Here is a 27,994-nt window from a genome sequence, read left to right as displayed (position 1 = left end):
TTCTAGGTATAAATGGACAATTAAATGGAAAAGTAGTGCCTATAACTCAGTATCTGGTTAAGCCAGTGGTTGTGGTAAGCACTGCAAGTCCCCGACCTGGAAGCTAGTATATTAATTTGTAATAATTTTTCTTTCCATACATAAAAATATCCCAAAAAATTGTTATTAATTGACTTTTGTAAAACATTTCTCAAAAGTACAGAACCAATAATCTAAGATGCAAAAAAACAACAAAGAACTTAGAAATTGGTTGTGTACATTTTTTTAAATTACTGTATAATTTGTAAATTACTGTATTATAAATAGAGAAACACCAAAAAAAGTAATCAAAAACTGATATTTTACACTAGAAGAAATTATTTTTTGAAAGACTTATTTATTTATTTTTGTTTTTATATATACATACAAATATCTTAGATATATAGATTTTTATTTTTGTTTCGACCTGAATTAAGAATGATTTGAGATATAATTTACAGTGATTTTTGTTACCTCTTTATTTATTTATTTATTAATTATTTAACGCGCGTTTAGTATGTAATATAAATCAAATTTATAATAAAAACCTTTACGAAAATCACTTAAAATTATTTCCCAATGTTAATGGACTGGTATAAATTTAAAAATCAAAATTTCCTTCAAATGTTCTAAAACAACAATATAAATCCTTTTATCTAGCTTTAATCTGGTTATAGATATAGTACTTTCCCAGTGGCATTGATGCAAAATATTCAACTACTATTTATTTAAAATTATTCACCCACATATCTTCTTTAGTTATGTATAAAATTAAATTCATCATCTTTAGGGCAGTTAATATTATCAACAATATAAAAGTAATTATTATGTCTAGTCATATTGTTTACTAATTAAAAAATAATGTATGTGAAGCAATACCTATGTAGCACTGCCTAGTGTAATCAATGCCCTATCTACACATTTTTATCAATCACTATAATTTAAATAATTAAAAATTGTGTACAAGTTAATATTCTAGTACACATAAGGTGCTATATAATTTGTCATTTTACAATATAGTGTGTTTAATAGAATCAATCAATATCTCTGGGAATAAATCTAGCGAAATCAATTGTTATACAATCGGCAATAATAATTGAAGGCATGCCGAGGATTCATTTTTACAATTTAAATTGTCACGTGTGTCTTCCTTTTTTTAGGAGTTTACTTTTATTTGACATAACATTGAAACAATTAATGACTATTTCTTTGTCGTAGCCTTGTATCATTAGATCTCTTAATTTTATGAATGTAAATAGTAGAGAACCTTTTTAAAATGGTTTTCAGTGTAAATCGGAAATGATCAAATATTTAAAATGTGTTTAGATGAACTGATTACCTAATGTTTTTTTTGTTGATTTTTTTCTACTATGACTTAATTTGTTAGAAGCTGTTATATTATATTACTTGCTTATAGTTAGAGTTTAATTAATTTTAAGTTAACTGTTGAGATAACTATTAGTTTGCCTAAATATATTTTAAAATCGACTGGTGATATACTGGATAAGTTTGTATGAAATAAATGTTTTCATTAAGGTTTTGTAAATACTTAGCTTGTAAATAAATACTTTTGTATATAAATTAATAATAATAATGTACAAAAATAAATTCAAAGGTAGATATGTTATTGTAAATATATTTTAAAGATCTCTCAGTTCTACTGAGGAAAATATACTATTATAAATAGACAAAGTGTTTGAAGTTTTTTTTCTCCTTCTGATAAATAATTTACCCTTTTCTTTTTATTCTAATAAAATTGTATATTTTTTTTAACCAGACTCCTTCAACAAAAGCGATCAAATTAAACTATAGTGTGCTATATACGTTAACTAAGATATGTTTTAGTTATTTCTTTGGAAACAATCTGCTAAATATTTGGATAAGTATCTTAATATTAGATACAAAGATGTATTGTACAGAGAACTTTTTAAAATTATAACAATATTTTTATAATCTGTATTTATCACAGATTTCTATATTCTACAAATTACATTTTTTCATAAATTTAATCTAAGTAAATTTTATAGATATCTGTAATTAAAGAATACCTAACATATCGACGCTGTCAAAAACATATGTTTTGATTGACAGTAAAATGATGCTAAAGGTCAGCGGTGAATTTAATCGAAAAATGTTAATTAAATAAGAAACAAACTTAATTATCTTATCAGTGTAACATAATGAACACAATAGGTTTTCACGGAATGATTGGTAATATTTTAAATTAATTCAAGTTTAAAACATGCATGTTACATATCTTTATGTACAAACATAATTTTTGCACTTTCATATAATTTGTTTTTAAATATAATTTTAGCTAATGTCAATAAATATGCCAACTAATAATAAATGGTTCAAGTTGTAACAACAGTTAATCGTGTACAGTACCATAACGAGTCATTAATAATGAATACGACTGTGTCATACCTGTTTGAAAAAACAGAAGCCTCTAAATGGAACTCGACAATACCTTTGGAAGATCTTAAAATGGACTCGAATTTTCTGATGCTTCTTTTCTCCTTAATATTCGCAGTTTTATGGGTTATTTATATTACATACTACAATTCAAGAATATTGGGTTATATTATTACAAAACTTGTTAACAAATTTATAAGTGAAGGATATTTCAAGATTGGTATATTAACAGTGGCTTGTTTTTATTTTATAAGTTAACATTAATATCATTATAGGATCTCTTAGTATGAATGCATTATCTGGAAAAATAATGTTTAGAGACTTCATTTATATAACAACAGATTATACTTTAAGAATTCAAGATGGTTATCTAATTTTTCGTTGGTGGAGAGCATACGTTCCAAGGGATGTGAGTGAGGACTTGTCACATTCAGATACTAGATTGTCTGTTATGTTAAATGTATTTGAATTACATGTATACAATAGGTATGTAATGTCATGAAGTAATATTTTATAATGCATTTTTTGAATGTAATAATACTTTTATGGTTCTCTAATTTTTGACACTAAGAAATGGTTAAAATATGATATTAATTATTATTTTGTTATTCTTGAAGTAAATATTTAAGTATACTAAAAGCACTGTTTTAGAAAATAGAACATACTTAACACACCTAATTTTAATCAGAATTTAAGTACAAATGCAGTTTTGTAGCATGTTTTATTATATTAAAAATATATTTCTCTTATAAACCTTTTGTTTGGAATACTAATACATATTTTATTATGGAATCAATTTTAGATCTTATATGTACTCAAAACTAGTTAAAACATTTGGTTTGAATCCCAATATTTTTCCAACTACAGATCAACAAGTAAATGAAGAAATAGAACGGTATATGTTTAATAATTTTATTGGTACACTTCTTTTAAATGTATATGTTATAGGAATGAAATTGAGAGTCATTCCCAAGTCAAAAAACCAAAAAGAAAAAAACAAAGACCTGAAGCTGCTATGGCTAGAACATGGAGAGATTTGATACCTGTGATTAAGTGTGATGTAATTTCTAGTCGGTTAGTTTTTGGCAACAGATTGGTACCGACCACATTAAGCATTACTTTTGAAGAAAGCCATTTTGTTTATTCTACTAAACCAGCAGTATGCACATTGGATCGGTTTATGCATTTTATCAAATGTAAGGCTGAAAATGTAAAAGTGATGTTAGCTCCAAGTTTAAAATATACAGGTGATAAATATTTTAAATATGCACTTTCTGATCCAATATTTATTCTAATTAATCATTAGGGATGTTGGATGAACCTCCACGTTATATGGGTGAAGGATTTGTTTTAATGTCATCAAATGATTTAGAATTATACTTTTATATGGATGAACCAGGGTTAGTACCAGAAGAACCTGTTTTAATTACATTAGCAAATGGAGATATTGGTAAGCACAACTTTGTACTAAATGATATAAAAAGAATAAGAATTAAAATATGTGAACATATAAAACTTCTTCAATTAATGTTATTTATTTATATTTAAAACTGACCAAATTTTTTAGGTCAGAAAATATTTGTAACTATAATTTCCATAAATAATATATGTTTCAAATAATTAGATAACGCTCAGTGTAAAGTTAATTTATTCTTTTAGTGGAGTCGAGCCCACCACAGTGGGGAGTTGACATTAAATGTGGAAAAGGAACGAATTTTAGTTATGGGCCTTGGGCAGATAGACAAAGAGAGCACCTATACAAATTTTTTTATCCACAAGATTATATACCGATGGAGGTAAATTAAAATTAAACTTAATTAAATTAAGATAAAAATAACTTTTTATTTTTAATAGGTTACAAAGATACCAAAGCCAGGCGACAAAAGGGAAATGCAATCTTTTGATGTCAGACTTCTTATGCAAAATGATGCCACTATTGACATACTATTCACTAAAGATAAAGAAACTAATGCTGTGCATATAAATGTTGGCGCTGGAAGTTATTTAGAGGTAAATTTCACTAATGAAAACATTAGGTCCAAATTTTATATACTCACATTTTAATTGTATAGTAATATGTCGCAAACATACATAATAATAATCGTTTTAGATTACGATTCCTTGGGTTACTAAAGACGCTGGATATACAACAAAAATTAATGGCCAACTGTTACATTTAGAGGCAACTACTAGCTTACAATTCCGGGATTTAGTAGAAAGTGAAACGTTAGAATTCAGTGTGTTGTGTCATTATCCTCTAGTATGGAATGAGCATCAACTTTGGGAAGTAAATCTTACTGGTTGCAAAGCTACAGTGAATTTAGTATTTTCACATAAATGGTTTTTCACAGGTATTTTTAATATCTACTCCAATTATGAAAGTTTAATCCGATGGTTATTCATTAAAGTAAATTTAAATATTTCAGATCTTATTAACGATTGGGCGTCAAAAGTACGACCAGATCTAATGCATTTTGTTCCATACACATGGAGATTTGGATTAACATTAAAACATTGTGAATTAATGACAATGATCAATCAATATAATTGGATAGATTGTAGCAGTGCTGGTCAGAGAAATAGGTAATTGATAAGAACATTTCAAATTTAATAACTTTTTAAAAATATTCATATATCATTCTGTCTTTTCTGCTATTTCCATTGTGTATCCTCTCATGTACCTTATAATATATGCATAATTGTCTTTAAGGTTGGAAAATACACAACTTGCTTTGTGTGCTCATTTTCTACATATGTCTTTTGACTTGCCATTTGATGAATTTTTACCAGACACTGTCCCCATTAATTTAGCAATACAGGTATTATATGAACTTTTTTTTACAAGCATGTTTCTTTAAAGTGCTTATTTCTTAACAGGGTGAGAGTATTGATTTAAGTCTTTTTATTCCTGAATTTCACACAAGCAGAAATATAATATCATCACTTGAAAAACATGCCAAAGTGCTATCGAAAGATGGATCGACTACCAAAAAGACTGAAATAATTCCAAAATGGAGAAATGTTTGTCAAAATTCTGCTGGTTGGATTGATTTTTGGTGGATACCAATAGGTATAAACATTCTATAGACAATATAGATATGATTGCATAATAGCGGTTTTCAGGCGCAATAAATATTATCTATGTTTATCATCCTTGTCCACCTCTTGGACCACAACCGCAAGCTGATATTTCTACCCCAGTAAAGGAGGAAATTTTACTTTCTCCTATAAGATTTCCCCATCAAAGAAAAAAACGAAAAAGGTACGTCTATACAACTAAGTTGCTGAATGTTGCTGTGTTAATGTACTTATCTTAATATATGTGTTTAATTAGGTCACTTGAACGTGGTCAGAAATTTGACCCTACAACACTAAAAGCCGACACAGTCACTGTAGAATTGGAAATAGGACCATCCGTACTATTATTATATGGAACTGCATTGAAAAATTTTATGATATTCAAGGTATTAAGAAATACTGTCTAGTATTTAATTTATTTGGTTTTATGCATATTTTCAGGAGAACATATTTGGTGAAGATCAAGTTTTTACCGACATGCAACAAGCGCAACCGAATGAGAATACAAATAGTTCAGATATGAAATCAGAAGACAGTAGTAATAACATTCCTTTGGAACTGAAAGAAGACTTTGACCATCGTTATTATAGACCTTTAGAAGTTGATGTTTCTATTATTATGCATGACATTCAAGCTCATTTATTGAAGGTATGTTCTACATTATTTTATGACTAAAAAATATTTCCTATCATCTTTATTAGAGCTGCACAGAGAAAGATCCCCCATGCCCTGTTATCTTGGTAGAAAGGTTTGGTTTTGAAATGAAAAAAAGATATGATCAAACAGAGTTACAGCTACTTCTAAGTCCAGCAGTACTTTTAGTATCAGATAATTTGGTAAGACTTACCAAGGATAAGCATTTAAATCAAGGAAAGCTAACATTATCATCATTACAAGTAAGTAAAACATTTCAAATAAAGTTTCGATTATATTAAAATGACACATTTATAGATCAGGGGACATGCTATGTTCTCAGATGTAGGACAAGCTTTAGATCAAGATACTATTGAATATGGTTGGCTGGTTGAAATACAGTTAGGAAAACTTGCCGGAAAATTGAGTGCGCCCCAATTGTATACACTTGTGGCAAGCTTAGAAACATTAATGTTGCTAATTATGGATGACGAAAATGAACTAAATTCGCCTAAAGATGATGTACTGTTAAACCAGCCAATTGCCACTAAGAAAGATACACCTACTATTCAAAACGTCCATGTTCAACATGTTCAACAAGGTGTGATAAGAAGTGGCGAGTCATAAACAATTCAAATGCGAATACTATTTTTTTAGCTATTCAGCACTTATTACAACCAAAAAACAGTGGTACAAGCCTGATGTCCAGAAATACAATAGTCAATACAAATGCCAACAAAAATGACTTAAAAACTAAAAAGAAAGAAACAGATGATAAAAGTATTAGAGGATCTATGAGGGCAGCAACAACATCGCAAGATGGTAATACTGGAAACAGCTCAACTACCAGTGCAATTTATTCAGAACATACCCTTAAATATAAATTAATCAGAGTTTCAATAGATGCTATTGATTTTTGGCTGGTTGAAAGTGGAGCTGCCTTACAACTTTGGGTAAGAACAATATTAAATCTATTTTATAATTAAACCATTAACATTGTTGATTTATAGTTATCTCCTCTAAGACTTGCTAGTTGTAATCTGCATGGAAAACAGGTCAGTTCTGGTTTATCTTGTATTGTCTATGGTTTATCTTTGAGACAATTAGTATGGCATCCTCATAAATATAATCCGAATAAGTAAGTATTAAGATATTATTATATTTTTAAATGACTAGACTTAAATGATTATTATTTTAGGTCAAGTATAGAATCGCAAGATTTATGGTTAGAAGTGGGTGCAATTAATTTTGGACCTTTAATAATTGAATCTGCCATATCAAGTGATGTGAAAGAACAGCACCTTTACCAAACTCAACAAAAATTTCTAAGACTACATGATGAAAAATCGAAAAAGCTTTGGTTTTTATGGCCAGAACTCAATAAAACTACAGGCAATTGCGGATGCACCGGCGGGTGTATGTTTTTTGGTTCTAATAAAAACGGACCACGTTTTTTTAAACCTAGCAGAAAAGATCTTGACGAGGGTATAAATATCGCAGCTTTTCGGTATTTTACGATTTTTATATACAATAATACCAACTAATTTTAATATTTAATATCTTTCAGAATAAACGAGCCTGGAAAAGATCCAGGATATGGGCAAAGCATTTTACATGATAACTCATTGATTTTCAGAACTCCACCTTATATCATAAGTGATATAACATTGCAAGACACTTTTTATTATACAAAAGCCAAAAAAATAATTAATAATAGTCCAAAGATAACTTCACAAGAGGCTGATCGATCTGCTGAAAAAGAAAATTTGCAGTTTGTTAGCCCTGTAGGATCAACAGAGAGGAAAAGTAACAGGAGATTTTCATCAACTTCCATGAAGTATGTTCAAAAATACCAAAATATTTAAGATATATCATGTTGCATTTATAAACTTATTTTCAGGGGCACTCTAATTAAAGAAGTTCCTTACTCCAGACTTATTGATAACAGTGCTACAAATCTACCAAGCAAGCTTGACAGCGATTCCAAATTACATTCAGATAAAACCAAACTGAATGTCATTGATTCATCTGATTTGCTTCCAAAAAACAGTGCATCCGATTCAAAATTGGCTGTGGATTACTTTACTAACTCTGAATTAAAAGGCGACATGGTATCATCAGTAAAAAGTGATATTACATATACCAAACCTGATATTTTTAATAAAAGTGAAATGTTAAAAGGAGCGACTGGCGATATTAACATTATGTCTAAAAGTTTTAACGGCAGTGATAGCCAGTATTCATTAGGTGGAGAAGTATGTGAAGAACAATTGTTAAAGGAGGTAATCATTTCACTAAAAATAGTTGGAGGTGCTTAATTTTATTATTACAGGTACAAAGAACCACATCTATGTCTAGTGAAAATCATTCCGAGGCATTTTTTTCGGCAGATGAGGATTTAAACTCTCGAAGCTCGAGTTTACGAAATTCAATTTTAAGCTCCGGGGATGCTTTTACTAAACAAGAAAGTAGTAGTGTTCCTCCTCAAAGGTAAAACCCACAAGGAAATTATATGTTTATATTAAAATGGTGTTTTCCAGGAAAAAGTTCTCTAGTGAACTAAATATAGTGACCGATAAGAACCGACCAATTCCAGCACCTGGATCAGCACCCGAAGCGGGAAAATTAAAACTTTCCATGCATAGAAGCGATCATGAGATTCATACACCAGAACATAGGTTTGTTGTGTTAAAAACGTGTTTCAAAACCGAATGCATTAGAAATTCTTTTAAAAAATTATTCTCATGTTAAAGATCTTTTGAAAATCACCGTACTGTACAAGGTTTGGTAACGCCATACAGGCAACCTACAAATCGCTCAGTTAGTCCGAAAATTACGTCAAACACGGATCAACCGTTTGAGGTCCAAGCTGGTGGTGTAATGAATGATACATTTAATGACAGCTCTGACAGTGTTAGCAATACTAGTTATGTTTCTGCTGTAGGAAGTCAAGAAGATTTTACTTTAGTTGATCTTCATATGCAGGTACTTTATATACTGATATATTGCTAGAAAATGTAATTGTTTCATCTTGTATAATCATAGGTAAATCGCCTAATAATTGATTCGCCTATGCTGATGTCCAGTTATGTAACTCATTTAAGTCAACTCAAATGCCAAAACTGGCAAAACAAAACAAAAGAAGATCAATTTTCTGCCCCGTTATTTGAAAAAAATTCAGAAGGAAAACTAGAGTATGTTGGTAAATTAGAGGAAACAATAACATATTAATCGAATTGAATAACGAGAATAATTTATTAGGTGGAAGATTTGTGCCAAACATGGAACTATTAAATGATGGTATAACATCTCTAAAAATGGTGTCTCGATCGGATTCTGTTGTAGGAAATCAAAATAAAACCCCTACATCGCCATATGTTTATATATGGGATAACGAAGATGTTGAAAATGATTCAGGTATTATGGAGCGATATTGAAAGGAAATAAACTATACATTTAGTAAATCCTAGTTTCTTTAATAAGTGTGAATGACACCATCAGTTCATCAAAAATGATAAATGAATGCAAAATTTCGTCAAAAAAAAATTTCGTTTAGATAAGAAAAAAATATTCTCCATCAAGATCAGGATAAATAAAAGCTCTAATCAAGTTATCTCTAAAATCAAGTTAAAGTACAATTTATTTCAACATCCTTCTGTTTTCTCGCTGGTTTTCTCATATTAAAAAAATCTGCCGTGAAAACCAATTTTTACAAGATAATATAGTAAAAATATAGTGGTGAGATTAAGTTATGTATTTTTGATCGTTGAAAAAATAAAGTCGCAACTATAAACTTATTTTCAATTTCGTTTAATTTCCGCGAACTTATTTTATAATAACCATTAAATTACTGTTAAAAGCAAATTTTTTATTCTTTGTATTGTGTTTTTTTAGGCTCGTTTCAAGAAGAAGAACTTTTGAGTAGCCAAACTGATGCTGGTTGTAGAACTATTGTAATAGTTAAACTAAAAGGCGATTTGGATGTTATGATTAGCCCATTATTATTGGAAACTTTGCAACGATTTGTTGATTCCCTAACACCAACAGTTGCTAATTTACATCCGCTAACTGTTATTAATCATTTACATTTCTCATGCATTGGCCAAGTAATACTAATTTATATGGTTTCTAGATAATGGAAATTCTAATTTGTTGTTATCTAGGTAAAGTCAGCAAATATTTTAAAAACCACGGAAAATGTAGCAAAACTTTGCCAACCGCCGTCAGAGAACGACAATAATACAACTACATATGAAGAAACTATCAAGACACAAATACAAGCTGCAATATTTTTACCAAAAGTTTGTTTATATATTATTTTTTAGAGTTTGTTTTATTATATTTTATGTTACAGGTGAATGTAACTCTCTTACAAATATCAATCGTAGAAGAAATTATTTCCTTTTCTGCATTGGACAATATTAAAGATTTAACCTGCGTGTCATTATTTTCTGTATGCTTTGATAATATAGCACTTAAATTTCATTTTGACCATCAAGTGATTTTCCATATAAATACCGCTTAAAATTACATTTTAAAAACGATAATTTTAGGCAAAAGAAGTCTTAGAAAAATTTTTACGACCATCGGTGGTAAGAACTAAAAACAAAGGAGCAAATTTAGCAAAATTTTTACGCTTGCAGTCAAACACAAACCCTGACGTTATACAGGGCGAACCTGTTTTTATTGAAAGTTGTGAAAACCAACAATCGCAATTGGTAAAGTTATTTTGGTAAATTTTGTATTTATATAAGGTATTTTAAGAGGAACTTTTGTAGGTTGTATGTCTTAATATTGGTAAAGCTCACGCTCAACTACGACGATTGCGGAATGAAAGTTCCATATTAAACGATGCTGTTATCACCGCTATTCCACCTTATAAGTCCAAAGTATCCTTTATTCCCACTAAAATAAAACCTATGTATCGAGGATTAGAATATTACTTACAGCCAATACCAAAGGAAAATAATGTAAAATTACATGTATATGATTTGTATTTGCATAAATATTTCTGATTTTTTAGATTTCACAATTAGATGAGTTGAGTAATGAAGATAAATTAGGTTTTATTATGTTCGAAGGTGGATTAGAAGGGATATCTATAAAAATAGTTAAAAAATCAAAATTTGATTCTGATACACCAATAAATGGTTCAATAGATACCCAAACAAATGAGTCCATTAAATCTAATGAGAATTTAGGTATGTTATTCTATAGTATAAATAATAAATAATAATTCTGTTTATGCTGTGTACAATTATGTGAAACTAGTTTGTTAAGTATAACATTATATAATTTAGAATCAACCGGAAATACTCCAAGAGCGAATACAGAAACAAAACCGACAACAAAAGAAACTCATACCCCAAAACCAGAGAAGAAAAACGCCGAAGAAGGTAGTCACGCTGGTGAACTAGAAAAGGATTCAAATACGAAAGATAATGGAAATGTGTCATCAGGCGTAATAGAACTTAAAATAGTTTGGTTTAATTTTGCCGCTCCGCCTAGAGCCCCCATAACTAGAAAAATCGATTACACTAGGTATTAGTTGTAATATACATTTAATTGGTTTATTATTTAATAATAATTAATTTAGATTGGATTGGAATTTGTTGAGTACAGCGTCTCCAGCAATTAATGCTTGGATGAATCCAAGCAATCGTTTAGCCATTCGTGTGGTTCATATGGTCAGAACAATGTACAAAAGATCAACAGCAGCTGTAGCTTCTCTCATGGCCGATGCTTTAGAAGGGCAACATATACATAGTGTTCCAAAGGTAAAATGCTTCAATTGTACGAACACCTTTTACATGATTATTCCGATTTTTAAGTCGATACAAATTCGTATATTAAGTTTATACAATTTAATAATGAAAATATGATAAATTACAACAAAATATAAATAATACCTGTATTTTATAGAGTCGATATGGAAAATTGACGCCTCTTAGTCATACGTTGCACGAAGATCCCAGTTTACAACTTTGTCAAATACTAAGGAAATATTTTATTCAATGTGATTCATCGTATATAGAATCAAATCTGAGAGAATCTGAAATTCCGCCGTTATTTATTCTGCGACAGGTACTAACGTTAACTTTCACTATCTCTAGTAGTTTAATAAAATATTTTTAGGGCGTTATAGTATTAAGTCGTCAATGGAAAAATACACTATACACACCATTAATGCCCCAGAATACTTTAAAGTCTAGGTTAAAACCTGTCAATGTTACAATTGCCGTGCCTGATATTCAAGAGGTAAGCTTTTTTCTAATTTGAATTTCATCATTTTAATATAATGGCAGATAACTGTATACAAACATATCTTACTTAAATGATACAAATAAAAATTATATCATAAAATGCATGTGTTTTTTAACGGACATGGATTGAAGTGTTAGTCTTGGTCTATTTTATTTCAAAAGAAAAGATCATTACCCTATTTTATTTTAATTAATTTTTTATTTAGGTATTATCTAACCCCGATTGTGACACTAAAAATGACGATAATGTGGACAGTAAGATATCAAAATATTTTTCAATCTATATCCACTTCGTGTCTAATATATATAAATGTGTTAGAAATTTGTAGATAATCACTTGTGCACTAACTAACTAGAATGGGATTATTAATAATGTTGTATAAATATATATATTTTCGGTTCTTAAACTGTCTATTGATATGTTTCTATCAGCGACGTTTAATGAAATTTTAAACGACATATTGCTTTAAAGCCATAAAGAAGTTAATATGATTAATTACAATATGAAAATCTATTATAATAAAAGTAATACATCAAAAATGAATTTAAATCCCACCTGGTTTTCTCGGCTTGCCTCTTTGCGATCCCTTTGAAGTCTCATTTGTATGGCCCTTTATAAATACCCTCCCGACAATTAATAGGTTTATTGGCAGGATTCCTCTACCTAAATATTGGAGACTATAAAAATAACTAAGTGACTAAAATATCTAAAATTTATTGTGCGTTAATTCCTTTCATTAAGCACGATCACGTGTATCATTAGAGATTCGTTAAAAGTTGTACTTTCCAATTGTGATTACTTTGTTGAATTATAATTATTTCGAAAATATTTTTTCACACACCTAATTCATAATAGATTTTTCATGTAGTAGTTTTGATTAATTAAACTTGTATGCTAATTAATTGAATTTAGTATACATTATTTTTCTTGTAATGTAATATGAAATGTTTAATAATATAATTAGCATTGGCCTTAACATTCCGTTAAACGTTGCGATCAATGATCAATTTTTAAACTACATATATCATCTAACATGAGGTTTAAAGGTTGACATTTTAAAGCATTTACGTGTTGTCATACCATTGTCACTACCACCTAAACATTTTCACCAGGAATCCTGTTTCACGGACGGTGAGGCCTCGGGCAACGAAGAAACCGACATTACTGATGAGCACGCGAAGCTACTACACGCAGGCATCATTTTAAGACCGAATGCACCGCATAGAAATTTGGGTAGGTTAAGGGTTAGTCGCTTAAGAGGCAGTTTGGATTTCAATAGAATGAGTGTCGCTAAAAATGTTTAATTCTTCACCATTACGGAATTAATAAACATGTGAATTATTGAATCTTTTTGAAGGAAAAAAATAATATTCACAGATCGGTGCTACGTTTCAAAGATCATTTGTACCATATTTCTTCATATGAAATTAATATAATTACGAGAAATATAAATCATGTAGTTTATACAATTTAGCAATGTGAAAGAAAGCAAATTTATGAGTGTGATATCTGTTGATTTCATTTTAATAATGTTAGTAAAATTATTCCTGTTATTATTATTAAAAGATTATTTTACACGAGAGAGTATAATTTCACGTTATTTATTGTAAATATTTCAGTTAAATGGACTCCGCCGCTATCTTGGTGGTAATCTATTCTTATAACAAGTTATTGCTCTATTATTTGTGAATATTTGGAGTAATACCGACTCTTAATATATACCTATAAAAGTAAGATGTTGGATAACGCTGATCAATGAACGTATTCAAAGGAACCGTGTAAATGATTACTTGTTTCGTATATTACTTCATACTGTTGGATCCAAATTGAGTACAAATCTAAATTATTTAATAGCAATCATACAAATCATTTAGCATGATTATATAGCGCGCTCCATTTACCATAACGCTGTTTAATTCTAATAAAAGCGGTAATCAAATAAAACCTACACCAAATAGTTACTATTTCAAAATTGCTTTCAATGGCTTCTCAACAGTTACAAGGGAATTTGCAAATCTGTCACCTTTTTTCAATATTTAAATTAAACATTACTCCAAAGTATTTCATACAGCCCAGATTTAACTCTAATGTGTCGATGTCAAACGCGGTATTTCTGACAATGATGCAACAAAACCATGAACGTAAAATAAAGAAACAGATTTCTAATTCCTATACAATAATTTAATTTTATAATTTAAGTTCAATTATTTCAGAGAACATGAATATTTAAATAGACATTGCACTAGAAATAGAAAATTACTATAATCATTTAGTAGCTAATTTCATTTTTATTAAATTATACTTATAATTATTATTTTATTTTTCGAATCTCGTAGTTTTATTTTTTTTTATCATTAGAAATATATTTGCTATAAAAAGTGTAGAAATAAAAATGTGGGAAATACTTTTATGCAATTATAGGAAGCAAAGATGCAAAATATTTTATCTTATTGCATTATTCTACAGTACGATATTAGATTATTTAGGTATTTTTATCCATTCAGTAATTTCCTAGACAATTTAGAAACAAGATTTTGCCTTTATTTCATGAATTTCCGTTTCTAAAAGTCCCTGCATATCCAAACTAATGCTAATGTAACAAATCTAGTAGTCTATCGCTTTACATTCCACGCTCAGCTTTTTCATTTTTTTATCTTGTGCACATCATGGTAGGCCACAATAATAATTTTATATTTTCAGTGTACTGTAGAAGCTTCGTTTTCAAATTATAACGTTTAAAATCATTGATCTTTACCGACTACAAAGTAAAATGGGCCAACTTTTTTTAGTTCCATGCATGCCATCTAAAGATTTAACCTCTGTCCAGCCGTCGCCAAGGACGGCCGGGTTTTCCGAAACTCAAGTAGCTGTTGTTTCCGGCGGTGTGGAAAGCGTATTGGCTTCACCAAGTCCTCCTGGTAAGTCGGGTATATTTAACCATGCGGATAAACAGCGCCGCTCAAATTGATAAATGTTGAGACATACTTTTAGATTTGTTATAATATCTTACTTTTTTAGGCCCTCTCAAATTTCAATAAGTTGAAAAATAATTTTATCTGTATTCAGCCATTTTAATATCATCGTAATTAATATTACGTAATGCCGTAAATAATTAATATTTTAAATACGTAATATAGTCTCGATATTTATTGATTTAAGTACTAATATCGGAACAAATGCCTGTAAAGCTTAGCCTTTATTTCCATGCTTATTCGTGGCGACCGTTTTAGTTCCAGTCAGAAAACGCAAAAAAAGTGTCGTACCTGTCCATCCTCCTACTAGCAGTAGAGCCAGTGTGGTGTTGCCACTTTTAACCAACGCTAACCCTTTTGCTAAACGCGTTATTGACGATAGTATTTGTAAGTAACGTTTCGGTTCTATCTGTGATGTAATATAATTTACGTAATTTGTTTTGCCGTACAAAATGCTGTGTGCTAATGTATTCCTTTATAATTTTATAACCACTAAAATATGTATATAGTTTGAAATCTTCTGAGCATGTAAGACTGCTGATGCAGTACTTTGCCATGACGATTTTTTCAGACTATCCTCATCTCTTCCTCCAACTAACTGAAAACTAACATTCACTTTAATATTAATTATGTAATGCATTAGGTTATGGGACGCTTCGCGAAGATCGTACTGTTGTGAATCTAGGATCGGATCCAAGTGACGCTTATAGTCAATCAAGCCCCGATTTACCATCTAGTCCTACTCATAGGGCTCTAGGACATGCACACTCAAGTGAAGATTTGTACAGTTGGATGGCCAAACAAGACGCGGAAACTGACATTAAAAATTTAGAAGGTGACCTTCAACCAATAGTTATAATTTAATTATTATTAAAACATGCTTTAGGTTGTCTGGAAAGTAAAGTAGATACTTTACATACAGAATCATCTGGAGAGCATGGAACTTTGCCGCGCGAAAATATTATAGAACAGGAAATTCCGTTACAACCGATCCAGGAATCCGTTAGACTCTTAGATGCCAATCAAATATTTCAGCCTCTCTTGTCAAGTTTAGGAGTTATGCCGCAACAGTTACGTTTTACAACTATGACAGAATCAGGTAAAATATATTGTAGAGTATTTTCTGGATCATATTTGATTTTGTATTGAATAAAAAATAATAGGAGTTGGCAATGAAGTTACAACGCTTGATGCGCTTGGATCAAACTTGTGTTTGGTGGGCAACATGGAAACTCTCAGAATAGATATTGTGGTGTCTGAGCATGGAAAAATCGAAAAGAAAAAAGGAAAAAGTAAAGGCAAACGAGGCTTATTAATAGGTTCGTGTTATCTTAATTGTATATATAAAAACGCTAAATTTATACTTTGTAGAAATAAATGCAAATGATGAGTCCCCTGCATTTGTGTGTGAAAAGGTGTTAGTGGAATTAGAAATTGATCGAATGACAGATATGGCTGTAAATGATTTAATGAAAACTAAAAATGTTTTGTACATTTCCAGAGGACAATTAAAAAACCATACATCTACTGCAATTAATTTTACTATTGGAGTTAGATATATCCATCAAAGAGTGAATATGCCATTACTAAGGTAATAATTTATAATATTTATAGGAAACATATTTCACTCAATAATTCCTGGGTGTAACTAACAAAACGACAAAATTCAATTGATAGCATAATTATATCAAGATATTCTGCTTCAAGAGAGATACAGTATCTAAAAATGTATACCTTTCTTGGAGTATAATTTCTTTTTAATTTCAAAATCATCAAGCTTCAATTTCACACTCAATTGGCAATCGCTCTTTCATTTGAACCAGGTGTCAAAATATTTAGCCTTTAATAACATTTAAAGCAAACGTCAAATTGTCCTAAAGTGTTGACAGATGTTGTTAGAAGGTTCTGGAGTTATCTATGCCAGACTCACCTACTTAATAAATTTTATATAGTTCCTATACTTATACATAATGGGATACTTTAATTTAGGTTATTGCATCAAATAAGTAATATGTATCAAAATGTAAAAGATACTCAAAACGAGTTAAGAGAACAACAACCTACTGTTGAGATTCGAAGGCCAAAAACAAGTGCTAGTGATCATAATGAACAAAAACATCATAGCTCAACATCAGATTTTCTACAGGTAAATAATCCATATATACATATTATGTTATTTTGCGATGTTTTACTGTGTAGGATGTACCAGTAGCACTATCAAAACAGTTAACATTGAAAATATCTGATCCCGGATCGTACAGTTCTCAAAGTAAACCAGTAGTAATATCGCCAAGTCCTAGTTTAAGATCAAGGCCTCAAAGTTTTGCTCAAAAATTAAGATCAACAGGTATTATTATATATAGAAATTAATACATTTACTACTAAAAAGCTTTAAATCCTATTACTATAATCATCTATTATATTTTTGAAGGAAAAAACGTCAAGGGTTATATCAATCTTAGCGAAGGAGGTGGAACGCCAAATTCTGTTAGTACACCAACTGGGTCAGCTTTGGAAAGAATTACTGTGTCATCAGATAAGAGCATAGGACGATGTTGGAAAACTATCTACTATTTATTAGAATTGTACGCCAATATGCCTGATACAAAAACTATAAAGCACAGGTAAAATATTTGAAGAAAAAATAACTCTTATTTAAATATATTTTTTAGATTTTCAGTAGGAATTAATGATATATCCGAACATTACAAAGGAAACCGTAAATATGATATTCTTACAGAAATGAAATCTACAGAAGATATTGAAAAGGCTGAAAGTACACCACCACCAACACACTTCCATAAGGAAACACATTTACACAGTGTTAATGAACATACTAAACTGATTGTTTTTGGTGTTGCCAGAATTCATAGAACTAGATTATTGGCTACTTTGTCTGGTTTAAAATTAGAAGCTGAAATAACTAGTTTACATAGTAGTTTGACTGTTAGGAAAAAGTCAATACCTCAAATGTTAGAATGTTCATTAACTGGGCAAGTTGGACGAACTATGATCGTTCTATTGGAGGGAGTTGCACCTAATCTACAAACTGTTGTTAAAGTAAAATATGTTTTTATTTTTGATAAGTAGTTTTCTCATTAGTACAATTTTAGGTTACTATTGGAAAATCTCAAGCTTTGTATTCATCCGTTACAAAGCGACAAAAGGATAAAAATTCTGGCTTACTTACTATCGGCGCAGTAAACATTGATATTCCCCAACACCCAGTTGCCTTGCATGGCATGGTAACTAGAGGTAGCAAACAATTAAGTTCAACACTTCAAGAATTGAGAGTGCAAAGAACTTCATCCCGTGTATCTAGAGGTGTTCAGAATGAAGATGATCAACAGAATTCTCCTAATCATCCTTTGAAAGATACACCACTTACAGGTCAATCGTCCCATTCAAAAGGAACAGTTGGTGAAAAAGGGTTATTACAGCCATTAGTTATGCAGTTTTCAGTAATTTTACAGGTAAATATATATTTTTCTCTCTTAATCTTATATACATTGTTTGTTTTTAGAGTTTAAGTATAACAGCAGCGTTATTGCCATCTTTACAAGCCCAATATAAAATGGATCAAGTTAACAGCACAGGTTTTACAGGTAGCAAGGCTAAGTTTACCATAGATTTACCGCATCATACATTAAGTTTTACTACAAAACTCCCACAAGTAAGTAATATATAACATAGCTCCATAATATATTGTATTATAAAATATTTTCTATCTATATATGATTTTTATTGGTTGCTGTTTAACCATATCAAACATTTATCATAGGGATATACACAGACTGAAAAAACTGAACCAAATCTACCTTCAGAAGCTAGCATATCCCTTCCAGCAGTTCACGTAATGGCCGAATACATCCCCGAAACAGCTGCCAATGGCTTACGTAATCCTGAAGGAGTTGTTTTTAAACAAGGGGGATATTTAAATGCTAACGCGGACATAGGAGTTTTCGAACACAGTTTAACGACCGATTTGCTAAACCATTTAGTGTTCGTTCAAAAAGTGTTCATGAAGGTACCTAGAATATGATTAGAGTTTGATAAAAAATTGTTTGCAATAATTATAATTTCATTAAAAACTAGCACTAGGAAAATAAAATATCTTTTTTACAGGAAGTAAATGAAGTAATTCAAAAAGTATATGGTGGGGAAAGACCTGTACCAATATGGTTAGATGATTCAGAAGAGCCATCAACATTAAACAGATTGTTGTTTTCTTTAGTCATTAAAATACAACGTATACAATTAACTGCAACGACCGCAGGAAGTTCTGCTGTTAGATTAGAAACTGGTAAGAATAACTGTTAAACAATATGTACTACGATCTTTTAAAATCGTTAAAATTATAGGATCTGTAGTTTTGGAGCTATCAAACAGAGTTCAAAATGTATCTGGATCAAATCCTAGTAGTACTCCTCGGCTTTTTGGTAAAGCTCAAGTGGAATTAAATTTATCTTTAGGGCAGATAATAAGAAATGCTTTGTTTGAAGAAGCGGATATTGAATATCAGCATGTGGCATTTTTTAATACCAGAATTGGTTTGCGAAATGCTTTCCAGGTAATTGTACTAAATATTCAATTTATATTAGTTTGTTTTCAAAAAAGTATAAAATTTTATGTTGGTTTTCTTTCTTTATCTAATTAATAAAAACATAATATAATGAATTATAGTAATTAATATGTAATTTACAGGATGAAATTGTTGAAGGCGAAGATAAGGAAGTGGTCCTGATAACTCTAAAAAGGCCTTTAATTTATATTCAACCTGCAGCGGTTGACAAAGCAATATTAGTTTGGTTGAACTATAAAAATGCATATGATTATTGGAATGAAAAAAGAGCTAATCTTAATAGAGAGGTTAAAGAAGAAAAATTCCAGTTTGGCCAGTTAACCAGTCAACTTAGTGCTCCGCATTTAGGGACTTTATTTTTACAACTCACTGTTGAGGATATGGGCATTTGCTTACCGTTAAATCCACTTCCAATAACGTGGAATGGTCGTTCTGCATATGAAGAAAGTCGAGGAGCTGTAGTGGTAACTTTGGAAAATACAAGTATATCAGCGTGTAGCTCTGGTTCACTCGTAAGCAAAGGCAAATTTTCAAATTTGTGCCTTCGTTTTGCTGAAGATTTCGAAAATTCTTTAGACGATTGGAAACCTGATATGACAGACTCTTCTATTATGAACTTATGCGTTGTTAGTGATGGTACATATGAAGTATGCAGTCGTACTGTGGCAACAAAAGGTCCAAATGGTATAGTTTTACTAAATTGTCATATTATAAAATAACAAATATTTTCTGGATTATTTCAGAAAATGCTAAATGGTTGTTAAATGTGCAGTGGCAAATGGAAGGTGTGGATATCCATTTAGACACCAATGTTGGTAAACAATTGTCAGCTTTAGGACACACTCTCACTATGCTAACAGGTAAGAATTATACTAGATTTAATTTTGCATCAAAAAGTTATTCTCAATTAAAATGTATATATTATCGATTCAGGCTTACTATATTGTGGATTCGATATTTAGAATTAGTGAAATTAGACCGAATGAAGATGACAGAACCTTAGGGGATCCAGTATAGCTAGGTGAATGAATAATTTAACTAGACTGTAAATAACCGACTAGTGGAAAGAATGTTTGAATGATTCTGAAGAGAAACATCCTCTGTTTCTCTAATATATAAATATATATCAAATATATATTTTGATCGTATTATTTTAACTAAGGGCGTGCTTGCTTACTGTCCTCAGTGTCATTCTAAGCGCAAGATGTTACGTAATGTTTTAAATAAATCAAATTAATAATTTAAAATAATTAAAAATGTTTTTTTTAAATATCTGATATTTCACAGTTTCAGTATGTTTCGGGCAATCCCTATGAATAACAAAAAAAAAGATACTATGAATATGACTACTTTAAAAATGTAATATAAAAAGTATCAACCTCCTGTTATAAAGGAGCTAAATTCATACTTGACGACGAGGGAAATATTGAAATTAAGAACTCCTACCCCACCTGCCGTATTCTCACTTCTTTTCACTTCGAACCATACACATATATGACCAATTTTTTACAATTTGCAAACTTCGAAGAAAAAAACTCTTATTCAAAATAGTACACTAGTAACATTTACTTTTAGGAGCAGAAGATACCGGCATACCATTTGATTATGATTCAGATGAAAATGATCCTACCGATGGAACAAGAACGTCACAAGAAAGTATTTTACCATCTTTTATATTTGACCCATCCTTAGATAACAAAAGCAGATCGAAATTGATCGAAAAAGAAATGAACGAACAAGCTAAAATTATCAACGATCTGAGGTAATTAATTTTACTTATATTGCTAGAGCGGTTAATTTATATCTTGTAAACATTTTATAGATCGCTAGGAGCATCTCATGGCACCATCGAATTAGAAATGAAACGATATCACGAACTAGAAACTATGGCGTATAAAGATTTTCGAAGGTACTCTTAATATTTATGGTAATTATTATTTTACATAAAAAAATATGTTATAGAGATATGATTCAGAAATTAAGACGGCAGAGTATGAGAGCTTCATCTATAAAAGGAAAATTCGGTTTAGGATCTAAAAATAGTACATTTAGATCTAAATCATTTGTAGTTCCAAGTCCAATGCCAGAGGACCAGGGAAGGTTAGTAATATTAGACATAATTGAAATAATTCATATATTTTGATTGGTTTCATACTTTTTTAGTCCTGGAAGTATAAAGCTTGACACAAACACCGGAAGTTTCGATAGTTCTCCGCGTTCAGGCCCATCAAGATCAGCATCATTACGTGTGAAAACCACGGATCAAGGACCTAGAGTCACTTTTAGCGATACTCAAACAATGAATAGGTAACATTTTGCATTATTAGATTTGACCTCCATGTAATGATTTTAACTGCATATGAATAGGCAAAAATCCTTACCAAGCGCAAGTTCAGAAATAAGTCTCCCTGAAACTCAGTTAGATTGGGTTGACCAGTTGGATATTGAGGGTGAAAAAGTGGCTTTAAGGAAAAAGCTACCTGCTTCATATGAGTCAGTAGAAGGGTAAGAGATATATAAGACTACACCAATTGGCTATAACATTTTATTTCTAGTTCTCTTTTAATGGATAATTTTGAAATTGATCAAGCTCTAACATCTAGTCCTGTGCAATCTACTAACACAAATTTGTCACAAACTACCACACTTCAAAAATGCCAAGAACCTAACGTTGACCTAGAATTAGATGTAAAAGTATTTATCAATAGTGGAAAATGTGTGTTACACACTAAAGATCAATTACGTGAAGATGAAATCAAACTGTAAGTGTAATTTAATGTGTTTACTCCTGTTTACCACTATTTGTTTATCATTTAAGTGCTTGCATGTAATTTGAACAATGGTATCTAGTAATGAAAATGCAAAATGTAAACAACTGTTAAATTCGATGGTTTTGACAATTCTCTATGATTTTCCATTTAATATTAAGTTATTAGTGTATACAGGTGCTAATCTGGAATACTCAAAATGAAGAGTTGTGAAGGATATGTGAGTATGCTGGCTACTCATCAAACAGTGCCTTCTGATTATCCATTGCGATGCAGCAGGGCTTGGCTCGTGCCTTGTGGTGAAAAAATGATCAGACTATATGCAAGCACCTATTAGTTAGTCTGTTAATATCCGCTTATACAAAACTTAACAAACGGTTATTCGGATTATATGATTACAGGAGTCGTATGAGAAAAGATAGATCATCGTCAGCAGCTGGTTTATTAGAATATTCTAGTTCCTCTAGTCCAGATGCTATCAGAAAAAATAAGGAAAAACTTACATCACAAAGCAGTGCATCCAAGCTGCGAACAACTCCACATAATACCTTAGTGGATTTAACAATATTTCATATACCTGGATTAGATGTAAAATTACAATATCAATCAAAGGTAATCAAATTATGGTAAGTATATGTGAATGTACTAATACTGCTTTTTAGGTTATTTTTGAAGAACACCAGGAACAACAATTTGATTTTGATAAAGCATTTTCATCAACTTCAAAAATGCCTTATAGTGATTCGGAGCAATCAAGAATTGAACGCGCTTTTAAACGACAAGAAAGTCAAGCCGAGCTAAAACCACATAGTTTAAATACAGATTTACGAAGTTCGTCATCAATGCATGGAATAACGAATCCAAATTACGGACACTCCCCTACATCTAGGTACTTCATTCATATTGCGAATTATGAATATTTTTTAAACTACAGTCAGATCATATATCGATAACAATTGTATTTTTAAGATATTAATAAACCTATTTATTTTCAGTTTGGATAATTTGCAATTTGGAAATTACACACCTCCGTCAGAAGACACATTCCGGGTTTATACAAATAATACTTTTACTAATGTAAAGAAACAAGGGATTAAAAAGGCATCGCTTTTCGTTTGGATGACATTACAAAGTGTTCCTGAAGAAACCATTATTAGCCCACATATTTTGGAGTTCTTAGAACAAACATTAGAACCTATACCAGCTAAAACCTTGAACACAGCTAGTAATAATGGCACTATAATTCATTTGATCACCATAAGTTATTGTTACATTTGCAGATACATCATTTCTTTCATCTGATCAAGATATAAATTATGGAAATTATGTTTATGCTAGTTTCCCTGTTGATGTGATTGTTTATTTCCATATGCAGCCTAGCACATTTAGATTTAGTTGTCTTCCAGTTTCAAGAGTAGAGTGTTTACTACAATTACCATCATTAGATATTGTGTTTAGCTCTAAAAGAGCAGAGGATGATTTCTTTTCAAGGTACTATATTACAAAATATATCAGTATATTATTAATTATATTTATTCTAGTGAATTTGGAGATGGCACTCCAAATACTGCAGCAACAGCTGTTGGAGGATTAAGTGTAACTGGTTGCTTATCAGATTTCTCAGTTTATATTTTCCATCCATATGGTGGAAAGAAATCAGCATTGAAAGAAGCTCAGTGGTCTCCATTATCTGATAGGTAATAGCTTAATAAAAGTATCTGTACTACTGTAAGTGTTAAATAGCTCAATATTAATTTATATTTAAATCGCAGCGAACGGAAAGATTCTTTATCCATTAATGTAGAATTTGTTAAATTCCATTTATCAAGATCAAGAATGTTGAATTTTAAACAAGAAGTCAACAAAGGTTTAAAAGGATCAGATCAAAGTAGAGCAGTTATACGATTTTCCAGTAAGCATTACCTCATAATTCAAGTTATATTATTTTTAAATGGGAACCTGTGACTTTCAGCTATAATAGACATTGGTTCAGCGTCCTTTAAATATGATATGAGACGATTAACGGAAATTTTAGCATTCCCTAAAGCTTGGTACAGGCGTTCAATCGTTCGTAGAATGTTTCTGGGCGATTTAAGTATGTCCACTACTTATAGTGAAGAGGAAGATGTTATGTCGCATAAAACGTCACCTGGAACCTCAAGAAATAGTGATAGGTAATGTAGAAAAATGCTATTGATATACTTAACTGTTATTGGCTTAATACTTTCAGAAGTTCCACCACACCGTTACTGGGTGGCAATAGAAATCGCCATGATGATCATATTTTACAAAAACAAAACAAAATGCGCGAAATAGGTACGACTTCCGTGCGTTTGTTTGTTATTTTTAAAAAAATATCGATTGTAGGGAAAGCTTTTAGTAATGATTCAACTATACTGGATGAAACACCAACTCCCTCTGATTACAAAAACATGACTGCCTGGGAGACGCTTGTCTTGTTTGCAGTAAATTTTAAAAAGTTAAATGTTCACATGAATATGGGAAATGTCATGGGAAATGTTTCGTAAGCTGGATATTATTAAATTTCGTTATTTTATACTAAATATATCTTTGTATAGTTGGATGACGCGAGAATTTCGAAGCGATGGTCGTTTAAGTATTGGCTCAACTGGTCACAAAAACTTATATATCGCATTTGGCTTAGAAGGCTCAAGCTTGGACGCTAAAGGGGGTATTGTTGGTGGAAACATTGAAATCGCCAATATTGATACCTTTGGTTAGTTTTATGATTTGGAAATAACATACCTTTAACATTTTTACGTCACTTAAAAAATTTTAGTTCATATAAGGGAAGAACCTGATGTAGAGCCATATCATACAGTTGGATTGAGATTAAGAGCATTAGAATTACGGCTTGATTATATGGCGACTTCTGTTTTAATGTGTCGCGTTAGCGATTTAAATGTGAATCTGCGTGACGAATGGAAGTTAAACAAACCTATTGGAAGGGAATCGTTTATGCCCACTAGAAGGTAAGTTATTCATAACAGTAATTTTTAAAAATTTCTTTACTACAGCTGGAATTTATAGACCAGCAAGTATTTTTGTTCATGGCGTATTAAGTTGGGATCAACTTCAAATGATGATATCGAAATCAACGACGGCTGACCTGTTAAAAATGTTTAACAAATTAGAAGAGTTCTTTTCACAACAGTTTAATAGTAGTAAAAGAGCTTTCAGTAGCTTTTCTGGCACTAGACCTCCTAGAGTGACACCACAAAAGAGTAACTATTTTCATTATTGCGGAATGCATAAAATTTAATTATAATATTTTAGACCGTGAAGCCCAATTTCCATTATCACAATCCCAAGTACCATTAGCTCCTCTGCCTGATGCTAGACATCATCGTCACTGGCAGAAGGTTTTATGTCAAGTTGCTGGATTACAGCTGAGTACAATGCATGTCCCATTACCAAACTCTGGTACTGTTTTAGGTTGTTTAAAATTCAATATTCATTTACTGATAGTCATAATAATAAGGTTCTTTTAGGAGGCTCGATGGAACTTCACGGAAACAATGTTTCTTTGGCATGTTTCCACGGTATTAATTTTAAGAGTAAATCATGGGCATTATTTAGTTTAAGAGAACCTTCTATTAATTTCAATACAGAAAGTCAAGAAATACCATCAACAACAGGTTGTTTTTGTTTATAAAAATATCATTGCTTACAAGTAATAATTAACGTTAATATACTTTAGAAGATGCACCAGCTCAAGATGTTCATGTTGTTCAAACTCTACTATGCAGCCTTGGTTTACATTCTTTGAGGCATTTATCAATGGCTCAAGTGTGCAAAGTCACACGTGCTCTTATATTTCCACCACAGTTTAAAACATTGCAAGAATGGTTTCACTATGCTTTTGCTAACAGTCAAATTGATGGCAAGTATTAAACGTATATAAAAGTAGTTCTACAATATTGTATGTAATAATTTGCAGAGGTAGATAAGTTCCCATCCTTAGAAAGGGAAAAAGAGGGATTTAATTCAATAGAACGTGCCAGTAGGAGCAATAGTTCTACACCTAAACTTGCTGACCCTAATCATACTCGAGAGGTCATCTTTGCATTGCCAGGCATGCAGATTCATTTAAAAACAGAACATTTACAGTGTGCCAAATTACCAGATTTAACTGGTAGGTAGCCTTTTGTTATCATTCTACCAGTTATATAATATCCTACATTAAACAAAATTGTTTTAGATGATAAACCAATAGTTGAATGCAGTTTCATAACAGAATTTGAAGATCACATATTCGTTACTGTAGATGCGGAAGCGTTTTTCTTCTTACACGATCTTATTACATCATATTTGAAAGAAAAAGAACGAGTGGTAAGAAAGAAAATATTTTTAAATTTATGGAATATTGATTTAATATGGTTTTTCAGCTTGGTGGTTTTGATAAACGCTCAAATGATCAAGAAAAACTGAAAACACCCCTCAGTGAAACACCTAAGAAGGGTTCTATAGACGGAGATATATTTGCTAATGATTGGCGAAACTATAATTGTAAAACATGGCATTTGGAACCGACTGTTCGATTACTCAGTGTTGCTGGAAAATATATTGAACCATATGGTAAGATATTTGCATGTTTTACATTACCATATATTTATGAACAATGATATAATAATTATAGGTATTGATTATATATTGCAAAAATTGGGTTTTTCTCATGCTCGTACAACAATTCCCAAATGGATGCAGAGAGGCTTTATGGATCCTCTTGACGCGATATTGGCCGTCTTGATGCTAAGAATGATTCAAGTAGTTAAAGGCGATCAATCTCACAAAGACGAAAAAAAGGCGATCGAAAATAAAAAATAAATTTAGCGGATTTAGCCGTATCACGTAGTTAAAGGTGTAATAGTAGCTGTAGTGTTAAATAATTCTTCAAAATCATCTTATCGTATGTACACCAGAATTCAATGTGTTGGGAACGCAATCAAATAGTGAGAATTGGTTATTGTATATTCAGTTTTTTTTAATTGTTTATAGATATTTAGTGTATGGTGATTATTTTGTTGTATATTTTTAATGCAGGTTGTAAATATTTTTGACAATTTATTTAATTTAAAAGGAATTTTTGTTAATAATTTTAACAAACTATTAAATGAATTGCAGAACGAATTAGTTAAGGAAATATATAGATACTAGAAAAATGCAAAATAATGTAGTTGAATTAATAAATGTATTTAAAAATGATTAATTGTTTTGTGTATGTTCATACAGGGAATAATAAA

The 27,994-nt window shown here is 30.8% G+C and overlaps 2 protein-coding genes across 5 annotated transcripts in view; both read left to right on the top strand.

Annotated features, from left to right (window-relative positions):
• The window catches only part of LOC143193987 (uncharacterized), a 37,767-nt gene extending 36,057 nt beyond the window's left edge, over window positions 1–1,710 (top strand). For both annotated transcript variants that reach the window (XM_076400510.1, XM_076400509.1), the window contains one exon: window positions 7–1,710. In XM_076400510.1, coding sequence (XP_076256625.1) covers window positions 7–107 — 101 coding nt within the window. In that variant the 3' untranslated portion in view covers window positions 108–1,710. The remainder of the gene's footprint in view (window positions 1–6) is intronic.
• A 383-nt stretch (window positions 1,711–2,093) lies between these two features.
• Window positions 2,094–27,956, top strand: tweek (transmembrane protein KIAA1109 homolog tweek). Of its 3 annotated transcripts, XM_076400418.1 has the most exons (80): window positions 2,094–2,229; window positions 2,336–2,653; window positions 2,709–2,919; window positions 3,236–3,328; window positions 3,382–3,680; window positions 3,740–3,883; window positions 4,093–4,229; window positions 4,288–4,443; window positions 4,544–4,784; window positions 4,860–5,016; window positions 5,144–5,252; window positions 5,311–5,503; window positions 5,557–5,695; window positions 5,768–5,897; window positions 5,953–6,159; window positions 6,213–6,407; window positions 6,463–6,745; window positions 6,802–7,097; window positions 7,155–7,282; window positions 7,343–7,651; window positions 7,712–7,981; window positions 8,045–8,426; window positions 8,477–8,634; window positions 8,685–8,822; window positions 8,898–9,129; window positions 9,190–9,346; window positions 9,406–9,561; window positions 10,039–10,250; window positions 10,308–10,445; window positions 10,499–10,642; window positions 10,698–10,862; window positions 10,923–11,114; window positions 11,168–11,345; window positions 11,445–11,685; window positions 11,741–11,921; window positions 12,067–12,228; window positions 12,280–12,402; window positions 13,521–13,641; window positions 15,198–15,326; window positions 15,639–15,767; window positions 16,024–16,215; window positions 16,267–16,479; window positions 16,544–16,699; window positions 16,752–16,971; window positions 17,370–17,526; window positions 17,580–17,727; window positions 17,812–18,004; window positions 18,053–18,440; window positions 18,494–18,853; window positions 18,904–19,053; window positions 19,162–19,407; window positions 19,506–19,683; window positions 19,742–19,950; window positions 20,085–20,646; window positions 20,706–20,822; window positions 21,538–21,724; window positions 21,785–21,871; window positions 21,925–22,062; window positions 22,126–22,269; window positions 22,330–22,467; window positions 22,518–22,724; window positions 23,132–23,342; window positions 23,393–23,619; window positions 23,726–23,955; window positions 24,011–24,221; window positions 24,272–24,427; window positions 24,503–24,642; window positions 24,703–24,904; window positions 24,961–25,046; window positions 25,098–25,254; window positions 25,310–25,467; window positions 25,531–25,723; window positions 25,782–25,975; window positions 26,028–26,186; window positions 26,243–26,389; window positions 26,452–26,634; window positions 26,692–26,886; window positions 26,953–27,083; window positions 27,140–27,329; window positions 27,391–27,956. In XM_076400418.1, exons 2-80 carry the CDS (start codon window positions 2,368–2,370, stop codon window positions 27,576–27,578), a joined length of 15,069 nt encoding a protein of 5,022 aa, XP_076256533.1. In that variant the 5' UTR covers window positions 2,094–2,229; window positions 2,336–2,367; the 3' UTR covers window positions 27,579–27,956. The 3 variants fall into 3 exon arrangements, with proteins under 3 accessions (XP_076256533.1, XP_076256534.1, XP_076256535.1); XM_076400419.1 differs by lacking the exon at window positions 15,639–15,767; XM_076400420.1 differs by lacking the exons at window positions 13,521–13,641; window positions 15,639–15,767 and adding an exon at window positions 12,614–12,662.
• The last annotated feature ends 38 nt before the right edge of the window (window positions 27,957–27,994 follow it).

Source organism: Rhynchophorus ferrugineus, unplaced genomic scaffold, assembly GCF_030347505.1.
Source record: "Rhynchophorus ferrugineus isolate W39M unplaced genomic scaffold, kcgeb_rfMv2 rfM3, whole genome shotgun sequence".
Taxonomy (NCBI): domain Eukaryota; kingdom Metazoa; phylum Arthropoda; class Insecta; order Coleoptera; family Curculionidae; genus Rhynchophorus; species Rhynchophorus ferrugineus.
Note: the sequence above shows the minus strand (reverse complement) of the source record. Positions and strands in the feature narration are given on the sequence as shown.